At 40.7% G+C, this 13,083-nt stretch overlaps 1 protein-coding gene across 1 annotated transcript; it reads right to left on the bottom strand.

The window, feature by feature from the left end:
* Nucleotides 1–6,522: 6,522 nt before the first annotated feature.
* On the bottom strand, nt 6,523–11,215 carry LOC148036252 (pentatricopeptide repeat-containing protein At2g33680-like). Its single transcript, XM_087678263.1, has one exon. The coding sequence runs from the start codon at nt 10,261–10,263 to the stop codon at nt 7,966–7,968; it is 2,298 nt and encodes a 765-aa protein (XP_087534389.1). The 5' UTR covers nt 10,264–11,215; the 3' UTR covers nt 6,523–7,965.
* Between the last annotated feature and the right edge of the window lie 1,868 nt (nt 11,216–13,083).

Raw genomic sequence — 13,083 nt, 5'->3', positions numbered from 1 at the left:
TTGCCAGCCACACCCAATGTTTTCGTATATTGTATTCAATTAGCTTGAGAATACAATGCATGATTGATATATACTTTTCTTACCGTTTGCTCAAAATCTAAGATTGCCTAATCAATGATCTCATATTGAAACTCACCGAAGCGTCGTACGTGTTCTTACATTGAGAGCAAGGACATGGGACACGCTGATTAAGATACGCCTTGCAATCTTGAACATCACGACCTTCATCGTTTTCCATTTGGTCTACGTTATGACAAACAATTTGTTTTTGTTATTATTCTTTTTTTCTTTCTTAAATTCTTTGAGAAGGGATTTCTTCTCTTGTAACTCAGCAAAATTAACGTATGTAAAGTCTCCACCCACCCACAAATTAACGTATGTCGAAGTGTTTCCCGTCTCGTGGTATTGCACCAGACCTCACCGGACCTCGCCACCACTCTCCTTTGTTTTTTATCCATTCATTCTCTTCTCTCCTTCCATCTCTCTCTCTTTTTCTCTTTCTTTATTATGTTATATGTTTATTCCCTCTCTCTCGTTCCTTCTTCCTTTTTCTCTTCCTCTCCCTCTCTCATTTCCTTTAACAAAACATCTCTCTCTCTCTACTACTACCACTACCACTACCACTACAATAAACAAGAAAAGAAGAAAAAACAACAACTACTACTACTACTACAACAACAACAAACAACAAAATAAGAAAAAACTACTACTATTACAACAACAAACAAGAAAACTAAACAACAATAAACAAGAAAAGAAAAGAAAAACTACTACTACTACTTCAACAAACAAGAAAACCGCTATGCTGCTGCTGCTGCTACTGCTACTGCTACTGCTACTGCTACTGCTACTGCTACTGCTACTGCTACTGCTACTGCTACTGCTACTGCAACCACGACTACGACTACGATTACGACTACGACTACCACAATAACAAACCACCACCACTACAATAAACAAGAAAAGAAGAGAAAACAACAATAACTACCACTACCACTACCACTACCACTACCACTACCACTACGACTACGACTACGACTACGACTACTACTACTACTACTACTACTACTACTACTACTACTACTACTACTACTACTACTACTACTACTACTACTACTACTACTACTACTACTACTACTACTACTACTACTACTACTACTACTACTACTACTACTACTACTACTACTACTACTACTACTACTACTACTACTACTACTACTACTACTACTACTACTACTACTACTACTACTACTACTACTAACAAAAAAAGAAGAAAAAACTACTACTACTACTACTACTACTACTACTACTACTACAACTACAACTACAACAAACAAGAAAACTAAACAACAATAAACAAGAAAAGAAAAGAAAAGCTACTACTACTACTACAACAAACAAGAAAACTACTACTAGTACTACTACTACAATCACAACTACGACCACGACTACGGCTACCACAATAACAACAAACAAAAAAAGAATAAATTAAACAATAACTACTACTACTATCACTACCACTACCACTACTACTACGACTACGACTACCACAACAACAACAAACAAGAAAATAATAAATTAAGCAGCAATAACTACCACTACCACTACTGCTACCACTACCACTACCACTACCACTACCACAACAACAACAAACAAGAAAAAAAGAAAAGAAGAAATAAAACAACAACAACAACAATAACCACCTCTCTCTCCCTCTCTCTCTCCCTCCCTTCCTCCCTCTCTCTCTCTTTCTCTCTTTCCCTATTATGTTTAATGTTTTCTCCCTCTCTCTCTCATTCCTTCTTTCCTTTTCTCTCTTCCTTTCCCTCTCTCATTTCCTCTCTTTCTCTCTCAATACACATGATTTTTAACAAGAACAAGTAAAAGAAAATGAGAAAAAAAAAACAAAGCGAGAGGGAACAATGCACTCACCACAAAGGCCCGAGGTTGGATTCGATAGCTCCTCCTCGCGACGGTGACTCCTCTTCACCCTCCATACACTTCCTCGTCTTCGCAAACAGCAATGGCAACGGTGAGAAGCTTTCCTTCTCCCTCTTTCTCTCTTTATCTCCCTCTCCCTCTTAAATGCAAGATGGAGTTTGCTTTCCCTTTCACTCTCTCTTTCGTTTGTTCGCACAAAATAACAAGTTCGGGTTTCAGCTCGTGTTTTTTCATCTGAGCACCATAGCGACACCACTATTTTGCATCAGAAAGCGCAGTCACTATGCCTCCGTATCCTTGTAGTGTAAATAAGGTGAGTTGCAAGGGATGTATTAGTCTTTATAACCAACCTAAAAAAAAACTCAATCAACAATCCATATTTTGAAAATTGAGATTGGGCACCAAACAATGTGTCTAACTATTCCCAAATGACATGAGATGTATCACATGTGTCTACATGGTGGATATAACTATCATCAAGCTCAAGCTTGATGATTACTTGGGCTTTATCATCACTCTTTTGCCATACTTCTGCAAGAGCAACATCTCTAGGTCTCTTCTTATGTCCACTAGTTATTGATCACAGGCCTTTCATAATAAGGATTAGCTTTATCCTTGTCTGCCATGTGTGAAAACTCATTCCTTTGAAGGAGCATGACAATGAATCTTTTCCCATACTAGATGTTTGAGCAACAGTAAATAACAAGCAAGTGAGTTGAACTTGGATGTGTCAAGAGACACAAGAAGTACTAGTGCCAAAAAGCATTAAATGAGTATCAAAAGATACTATACTTGTTGAGCTTGATGTTGAACTTTGATACTTGATGTTGAATCTTCCCCTCCTTGCTAATTTGATTTGCTAGGAACTGAGTGGAGCACTAGATCAAAGTGGCAGTGACTTGGTTGAGATCAAAGAAGTGAGAGAATAAAGAGATTTATGAGCTTAAAAGACTAGTGGTTGTGGCTGCCATAATTAGGGTTTCTAAACTTAACTGATCTTTCAGTTTTACATGGCTCAAGGAAGCAATTATTTCACAAAAAATTTGGTAACAAAGAAGCTTGGAGGGTAGGCTTCAAAACCCCTAAGGTGTAGCTCAGCATCGTGCAGCGTATAGATTATAAGAGTCGTATGACCAGACAGGGGTGCAGTTTGAACAGATAAGGAAAACACATAATGCTGGAGAGAAGGAACACCAATGTTAGATATTGAGGTGCCAGGGAGAAGCTCCAAGAGGAGCAGAGTGAAAGGTCTCTAGAATAAAGCTGATAAGGATATTGCCTGGATGAAGAGATCTACTGGCTCCAAGTGAGTAGGGTGTTGCTGGCTATGGAGGTCAAGAAGAGTAGAGTGAAGATGGAGTGAAGAAATGAAGGCTTCTTCTAGAGGTAAGTTGAGCTGAGATTGAGAAGAGTTGGAGGAGCAATGTGCAGAGCTAAACCAAGCTCACCATGGCTCTGATACCATGTTGAGAAACACAAATCATAAGCAAGGTTAGCTATGGAGGTTCGAAGTCAGTGAGACAAGAAGCATGATGACTAATGACTAGACAAGACTCTTACTCTAGTGAATTAGGTTCCAATATAGATTAGCTTGGATTCATAAACACAATCTTGAGTAGATGTGGACAAGACTAAAAGTACAAAGTAAATGATTGTCAAGTACATTCTTTTATAGTTGCATGATGGCTCCAATATTTCTCACTGTGTCTAGGAATAAGGTAGTTCTTCTAGGTAGTTGCATGGTCTTTGCCTTACTGCTCCATACAAAGAGGCTATCATAGGAGTGTGATTCCATATTTCTCAACAAATAGACTAAAACAAAGAGGTAAAGTGGTAAGCGGTGAGAGCATCCAATGGTTATGTGAGAGGTAGCCATAGCCATATTGCTTGAAGAGCTTGAACTAATCCCATCAAGTCTGTCATTCAAAGCTTTGGAAAAGGAATGACATCATCCTATAACAAGACACCATATCAAGGCCATCAATAACACAATGCACCCCACCATGACCTAGAGTGCCAAGGAGCTAGCACTCATCTTGGGGGGGGGGGGGGGGGCGAGGAGGGGGGGTGTAATATTAACCCTTGGCAACAACAAAAGAAGAGCAAGAGGAAGAGCAAGGAGGAAGCCCAACACTCATGATTCTATAAATGAATTTTTTGGGGATATCACCCTTGGCACAGCAACAAAAGAAGAGCAATAGAAGAGGAAGAGCAAGGAGAAAGCCAAACACTCATGATTTTGTAAATGAATTTTTTGGGGATATCACCCTACTCTGACAATTAATGGTTGATTAAATGCAATATAATTCATTGTAAATGTCATTTCAAGAGAGCCGAGCTCACTCTTGTGTGATTATAAAAGGTCTCCTCTAGAATTTTAGACAAGACAATTTGTAGCCTAGCTTGCTTAAAGGAAAAAGAGCCAACTCCTAACTAGAAAAATGGGTACCCAATGTAGAAGAATCCCCAAACAAGAAACTATGTATAAAGCTGAAAATAAGGTAATAGAGATATTTCTTATGTATGTGCCAATACCTTCCAACCTTTCTCCCCAAACAAGAAACTATGTATAAAGCTGAAAATAAGGTAATCAAGATATTTCTTATGTATGTGCCAATACCTTCCAACCTTTCTCTCTCTTGCTCATGTTTGCTTCCTTTCTTGCTTCCATTGCACGCACACACACACACACACACACAATATAAGTGAGTGAGTGAGAGATTGAGATTGAGAGTGTGAGGGACAAGGGTAAAGCACTCGTCAGCTTCTCCATCTCCATCATCATCGTCATCTCCTTATATGATGGTGGTTTGAGCTTGAAGCACGTTGTGTGTATAGATTGAGCATTTGGAGTGAAAGGACTATGCAATGATCATGAGGCCATCTCTAACTCCCAATCGGATTGACTTCAACATTGAAGGAAGAATGAAATATGTCTACTACAATCTCATAATTATTTGATTTGCTTGCTTGCTTGACATAGTGAACATGATGGTTAGAGAGGGGAACAGAGCAACTAAGTGAGAGCCACTGAACTAGGTTGAACTCTTGAAGAGATAAGAACTTCACTCATGTCCCACAGGATACACTCTAGAGGGGAAAGAAGAGATGTATACATTGTAGATGGGTAGCTAAGAGGATGCACATTGTTAAAGCAAAGATTGATGCCATGAAGGAAGCAAGATTGGAGTACATGTCCCACATAAGAGCTTCCTTATGGTCCAAAGATAGGGTTAATACTAATTTCTTTTTCATCACATAACGAAAACACTGTAGACAAGGTGTAAGGAGACTTAAAGAGTAGATAGATCCATTGCATTGGGCCTCCTTGAGGCAAGGTAGGTGGCTATAGAGTATTAAGTAAATTTGCTAGGATCCACGACTAGAGCCTTGGACTATGAGAGGGATGGATAGATAGTTTGGTAGAGCAATAGGAGGTGGTCAATGATAGGATGAGTAGGCATTTTATGGCCCTTTGTAGAGAGGAGCTAGAGAAGGCACTTTTGGCATTGTCCTCAAGCAAGTGTATATGAGAACATGGACTAGAGAAGTCCTTTTGGAGCTATTGGGATCTTGTTAATGCATCCCTCATCACAACTTTACGCAAGATTATGGCATCAGAGGATATGTTAGAGATACTATTTGAGGGATTGATTCGTGTCATTCCCATGGACAGTGGGGATGGATTGGAGATCACTATGGTGAAGACCAATCATTTTGCTCGAAACTACCTACAAGGATCCTTACAAAGGCGATCCTTCTTAGATTGGCCCCATTAATGCCAAATATTATCCAACCCACCTACATAGGCTTTGTTCTAAAGACCAACATCTTGGACAATATCTCCACCTTTTGGGAGTCCGCTACTCTTTCTTGTTTCAAAACCAAGCCCTCATTGTGCTCCTCCTTGACAATATCTCCACCTTTGGGAGTCCACTGCTCTTGCTTGTTCCAAGAACCAAGCCCTCATTGTGCTCCTCCTTGACTTTAAATAGGCATATAACCATGTAGATAGGAAGTTTTTGGAGGGCACCATGCTAAGGATGGGATTTCCAAATCAATGGGTCAAGGGAGTTGCTACTCTTCAACCCATAGCTAGGTTCTTGTCAACAAGGCCAAAGGAAAGAAAATTATTAGTGGGAGAGGGCTGTCCACTAGCCCCCCTCTTTTTTTTGTTTGTAGCAAAGGCCATGAGCTCTTTCTTGATTAATAGATTCACTTGTCTCAAAGGCATCAAGTTGCCCATCCATGTGCTCGAGATTCTTGATGTCGAGTTTGCAAATGACAATAATTTATTTACATGGGGATGAGAGAAACTTTAGGGCCTTTGTAATTGCCATGGAGATATTTTCTAGAGCTTCATTCTTCTTAATTAATTGGCATAAGTCCTATGGAGCTTGCGTATATGACAGTATTGTAGTTGAAGTGGTGACCATACAAGAATTTCACCTAGATTTCCCATAGAACCACAGTGAGATATTTGGATGGCATGTGGTGATTGAAATCACTTTAAAGCACTTGCTCTTCTTTTGAGTATTAGGCAAAAGCTCCTTTATAGGAGTCCTGCAAGGCTTCTATTAGTAGGGAGAATGGTGGTCACCAACTAGGTTCTTCTAACAACCATGAGGTACATTACTTCCCATAAGGCACATACATTGGCAAGGTAAAGTGCCTCATTAGGAACTTTATTTGGTCAAGAGGAGACAGGAGCCAGTCTAGAGCAAAGGTTAATTGCGATGTCATTACACAGCCTAGATCTAGAGGAAGCTTGGGGATCATAGACCCAAACAACCAGAGCAGAGCCTTATTGGTTAAGCTCATTGCTAAGGGTCTCTTTCTAGGTGAGGAGCCTTGCAAGAAACTTCTATGGAGGCTTTAATCTATCACCTACACATGGAGGACCATGGCAATCCAACATTCATTAGGCCATTAATATAACATGTGTGGCTCTAAAAGGGCCATCCCTAAATCATCTTCAACTCTCGTATTGATTGGGATTTCACTGACATCACTGCTTACTTTACATTGGCATACCCCTGATTACATCAACTGAAGAGTGCTAGCCTTCTAAGGTTCTAAAGTTTTGCTCCATCTTAAATCTACCCTTGTTACTCAACAATTCCGTGCTTGGTGCATTTTAGATACATACCTACAACATGCATGCATGTATTACATAGGATGTCTATAAAGATTTATCAGTTCATGAATGCCAGGTTGAAAGCCCATCAGGGGCAGATTTACGTGCATGGTGCATTTTAGATACATACCTACAACATGCATGCATGTATTACACAGGATGTCTATAAAGAATCAGCAGTTCATGAATGCCAGGTTGAAAGCCCATCAGGGGCAGATAAAACAGTTCAACCAGTGAGATAATATTCAACATTAGAACATAAACATCCCATCCTTTACACAAACTGAAGTGAAGCTGAACATTGAGGATGATATGTGATTCCACTGTAATAAGCCCATCTGCTGAAGGTAAAAATAATCTGACTCGTGAAATGATATTCAGCATAGCAACATGCACATTCTATTATTCATGCAAACTAAGGTTGGAGCTGGACCTCTGGATAACACTCGTATGTACTTTGACTGTAAGCAGCACATCAGAGAACCGATGACACTCACTGCACAACAGTTGCATTCCCAGTTTCCAAGCAAAAAGGGTCGAATTGGAGCTGCATTAGCACCATCATAGTGCCCATAAGAATGTGTCTCAAGTTCTAATATATAAAACAATAATTAAATGTCTGACCAGATTTTGCAACCTCTATTTTAGATGCAACATGGTCATCACCAGAAATCTGCATGTTTCTCACAAGCTGTCCTCTACTGACAAGAGCAGGCAATGACCAATTTCTCACCAATAAAACCTGACATTGTTTGCATCACTTCTGATACCCATTTAAAAGATCCTCTAACATTTTATGAGCATCATCTCATAGCTTTGCACAGAATGTGTTGTCATGCTCTCCCCAACACAAAATGCATCAATTTACGAACTTCCTCTTGGCTTATCTATGCTTCATATTTTATTCTCATGGCTTCAATTCTGTTTGCATCCTCTCGCATGCCAGCAGCTAAATACATATTACTCATACAGACGTAAGCTGTGGCACACTTTCCATCCAGTTTTACTGCACGTTCAAAGGCCAACCTCCCAAGCTTTACATTTCCCCACTTTTGACAAGCCCCCAACAAAGCAGCCCAGGCTGGAAGATAATCAGAAGATGGCATCTTCTTGACCACTGCTATTGCCTTGTCAAAGTGGCCTGCACGGCCAAACAGATCAACCATGCAAGTGAAGTGCTCCAAATCTGGTGTTATGCCGTAAGTTGTGTTCATATTTGCAAAATACATCTGTGCCTCATCAAGTAGACCTGAGTGACTGAATGCATTAAGCACACAACCAAAGGTGACTGCAGTTGGACAAAGGCCCTCCCATTGCATCCGTTCAAAGCATCTCAGTGCTTCCTCACCATGCCCATGTTGGGCATATCCTGCAATTAGTGCAGACCAAGAGACTATATCTCTAAAAGGAAGCTCATCAAGCACTTGTGCTGCTTTTGCAAGCATGCCACATTTGGCATACATATCCACCAAAGCGTTTCCAAGCACAATATCTGTTCCCAGAAAACCCCGTCTGACAATCTCATCATGCATTTTCATGCCCTTGTCAGCGGCTCCCACACTGCCACAGGCTTTCAAGATACAAGCAAAAGTCACACTGTCTGGATAAAGGCCATTGCTTCTAAGCTGTTCAAAGCAGTTCAGTGCTTCTTCACCATGCCCATGCTGGGCACATCCAGCAATTAGTGCATTCCAAGCTGCAATGTCTTGGAGAGGAAGCTTGTCAAGGACTGCATGTGCTTTTGTGAGGACACCACATCTGGCATACATATCTACCAATGCAGTCCCAAGAACAATATCTGTTCCCAGCAAGCCCTGCCTGACAATTTCATCATGAATTTGTCTGCCCCTGTCAACAGCTCTTATGCTGCCACAGACTTTCAAAACACAAGCAAGAGTGACTGCATTTGGATGAACACCTTGCTGTTGCATCCGTTCAAAACAATCCAGTGCTGTCTCACCCTGCCCATGTTGAGCATATCCAGTAATCAGCACATTCCAAGTCAGTACATCCTGAACAGGTAGCTCATCAAGGACTATTTGTGCTCTTGCAAGCTCACCACATTTCACATACATATCCACCAAAGCATTGCCAAGCACAAGATCTGTTCCAATGAGTCCATGTCTGGCAATCTGATCATGAATTAGTTTGCCCTTGTCAGCTGCACCCATGCTACCACAGGCTTTCAAGATGCAAGCAAACGTGACTGCATCTGGGCAAAGGCCATTCCGTTCCATCTGTTCAAAGCAGTGCAGCGCACTCTCACCATGCCCATGTTGGGCATATCCTGCAATCAATGTGGACCAAGAGACTACATTCCAAACAGGAAGCTCATCAAACACTTCTTGTGCTTTTACAAGCACCCCACATTTGGCATACATATCCACCAAAGCATTGCCAAGAACAACATCTGTTCCCAGCAACCCCTGTCGGGCAATCTCATCATGAATTTGTTTGCCCTTATCAACAGCTCCTATGCTGCCACAGGCCTTCAGGATGCATGAAAAGGTGATTGCATTGGGAGAAAGACCCTCATGTTGCATTTGCTCAAAGCAGATAATTGCTTCCTCACCATGCCCATGTTGAGCATATCCAGCAATTAGTGAAGTCCAAGAAACCACACTCCTAGCAGGAAGCTCCTCAAGCACTTGATGTGCTTTTGAGAGCTCACCACTTTTCGCATACATGTCAACCAAAGCATTGCCAAGCAGTATATTTGTTCTCAGCAAACCCTGCCTGACAATCTCATCATGGATTTGTTTGCCCTTGTCAGCTGCACCAACATTGCCACAGGCTTTCAACATGGAACAGAATGTAACTGCATTGGGACATAGACCCTCATGTTGCATCCACTCAAAGCAGCGCAGTGCATCCTCACAATGCCCATGTTGGGCATATCCAGAGATCAATGCATTCCAAGACACTACATCCCGGTGAGGAAGCTGATGGAGCAAGTGTTGTGCTTGAGCGAGTGCACCACATTTGGCATACATATTGACCAAAGCATTGGCTACATAAGGGCTCTTGGTGAGCAATCCACTTCTCAGAATATCAGCATGTATGCAAGAGCCTTTGTGCAGATCCTTTTGCCTGGCACAAGCCTTCAACAAGGCTACAATGTTGCGGGGGTTGTCATGAGCGATCATATTGGCATGCATTTTGAGCAAGCACATTGCATTTCGCATACGTAATTATCTACACGAGGGCTCTTTGTGAGCAGTCCACTTCTCAGAATTCCAGCATGTAATGGAATTTGGATGCAGATCCTTGTCCTTCAAACAAACTTTAAGATATTGTCGTGCATAATCCTTGTCCTTTGCACAGACTTTAAGATACTGTCATGCATTGTGAGCAAGTGCACCACATTTGGCATACATAATTGGGTAAACGAGGGCTCTTTGCGAGCAGTTCACCTCTCAGAATTCCAGCATGTAATGGAATTGTATGCAGATCCTTGTCCTTGTCCTTAGCACAAACCTTAAGGGAGACATTGTCATGCATTTTGAGTGGTGTACACCATGTGGCATACATAATTGGCCACAAGAGGGCTCTTTGTGAGCAGTCCAGTTCTCAGAATTCCAGCATGTAACGGAATTGGATGCAGATCCTTGTCCTTGTCCTTGTCCTAAGCACAAACCTTAAGGAAGCCATCATGCACTTGGAGTAAGTGCGCGGCATTTGGCATACATAGGCTACATTAGGGCTCTTTGTGAGCAGCCCACTTCTCAGGATACCAGCATGTATTGGAATTGGATGCAGGTCATTGTCCTTAGCACAAGCCTTAAGTGAGGCCACAAAGTTGTCATCTTGTGATGGATTTACATCCTGATTCTGTTCATTCATCATATTGGAGCTCCTTCTCTGTCAGTTCTGAGACAGAGCCATCAATCCATGGTGATTTCAGGCTACGCTGGCCTGTAATATGCAAAACTACATATCTACCATCTCCGATAAGGTAGCTGTTTACTGCAGAAGAAGAGAAGACCGCTTACCTTGCCATTGTGCAGCTCGAAATTTGAATTTCAGTAATCGATAACGAAGAGAGATCAAGGCTTATAATCTTATAGCTGACAGATGGGACGATTCTTCCATACAGAGAGTGACATAGAACGTTTATAGATGAAAAAACGTTTATGAATTTCATATGAACAAAGCACTACAGTCTTTCTTATTTTAGAAGTAAATGTATTGAGATGAAGTACTTATAAAAGTGGAGTACTAGGGTAAGAAGGCCAGCAGTGGAACAAGGGCTACTACTAACACATACATGGGGACAATGGTTTGGAAGCTTCGGTCTACTAGTAAAGGCAAATCCAATCCTAGTACCATTTGAAAGTCAAAAGTTGATTTGCTAAATAGGGAAAAGCCTCTAAATTTCTATGTACTACTATTGATCCTAGTGCGTTATTCCATAGCACACCATTTTTTTAACACAGAAAAATTTAATTCATAAATTTCATTACCTATACAAGTCTCCAAATTTGTTTCATGAGTTCACTCCATTGTTGTAATCGTAGCCATGGTGATGCTCATGAAATTTTTTGTTGCAAAAAAGATCAAGATGCTTCTCCTTATGTGCCCAATTATTAGCCCCTCCATTGTAGCCCTTATCATAGTGTACCCATATAAAGTTTGAATCCTTGGGAGACAACATGCTCTTTCTACCTAACTAATTCAAGAGTGGTGATGAATGTATGTGGCTATGGAATGAATGGATGTGTTAGTCAAAATGCGGTCAAGGCAAGATTTGTGAATTGTCTACAATATGGTAACACAAATCTATGGATTGTCCTAGAGCCTTGGACAAAGTTGAATGGCATTTAAGCATCTTGTGTGTTTTGTTGCTTTCACTAAAAGATTGTGCAAGACGCGAAATGCAGCCACATAAGGTAACCTTGAGGAGGCCTATAAATGGCAATTGAGACATTATAACAACATCTCAAACATGCTTTTCTTCCAACAATAGCACATGTATAATGGTGTTAAGACATGTCATCAAGCCATGGCCTTAGAATATTGCACATCCTACAAAGATGCACCTATATGAAGGGGGCCATGAACGTTTCATACAAGCAAAGAATGTTGATCTAGGGCAAGAAAGGATGAGATAGGATATTATCAATAGTCAAAGGATATCCCATTAGTGTTTTTAAAGTAACAATCAATAATGTGTTTGGCCTCCAAAGAAAAATCATCTCTTTCTCTATGTTCTTTCTCTATTGTAGAAATGGCAAACCCCTACTTGAAAGGCCTTGCTTGAGCCCCTTTCTTAAACACTCAACTTACAACAAGTTGGGCCTCTTCTTACACATGATAAGCTGCCCCCTCCTTAAGTAGGCCTTGTGCTTGCACACATCAAAAGCATGTATAATAATCTATTTTCGAGTATCCAAAACCAAGCTATTTAGACTTGAATGGCCACCTAAATGCATCCAAATTAGGCTATGGAAGCCTCCAAATTGAGTCTCAATTGCTCCTCAATCCAAAATATATGTTTGACTTAGATATAGAGCTCAATAATGAGAATACTATCTCTTTCAAGTTGAGGATAGGAAGCATGAAAGTCCCAATAGAAGCTTGAATCCTTAACTTCATGATGGAGATTAACTGCTCCTACTCCTTGCTCCAAGCACAAGCTTCCACAAATTCTACTTTGATACTACTTGAGATGGAAGTAATGGTGCAATGAATAGCACTCTTATTCTTTGTTATCTTCATATTGTTAATCGATGAAAGTAGCAGAAGAAGGAGAAAGAAACTGAAGAAAGAAAAAGCATAATAATATTTAATTTTTTTGGAGCACAAGCAAGTGCAGGAGCAAGGGTTTGAATGGGGCCAAACAAGGAAAATAATTCAAGTTGTATGAGTGCCAAGCTCCCTCTTGTGCAAGTTATAAAATCAAAGAGTTCACAACTATGTATATAATAATTTGTGCTTCATAGGCTTAGAAAGAATACAAGACATGTATTGAGAAGGACCAATGTTGGATCCAAGAGCGAGTGGAT

This window comes from Lygodium microphyllum, chromosome 5 (assembly GCF_053477565.2).
Source record: "Lygodium microphyllum isolate KBCC chromosome 5, Lygodium_microphyllum_v1.1.10, whole genome shotgun sequence".
Classification (NCBI taxonomy): domain Eukaryota; kingdom Viridiplantae; phylum Streptophyta; class Polypodiopsida; order Schizaeales; family Lygodiaceae; genus Lygodium; species Lygodium microphyllum.
Note: the sequence above shows the minus strand (reverse complement) of the source record. Positions and strands in the feature narration are given on the sequence as shown.

Coding starts and splice junctions, on each gene's coding strand:
- LOC148036252 (XM_087678263.1), bottom strand. CDS start 10,263: ATGCGAAATGCAATGTGCTTGCTCAAAATGCATGCCAATATGATCGCT.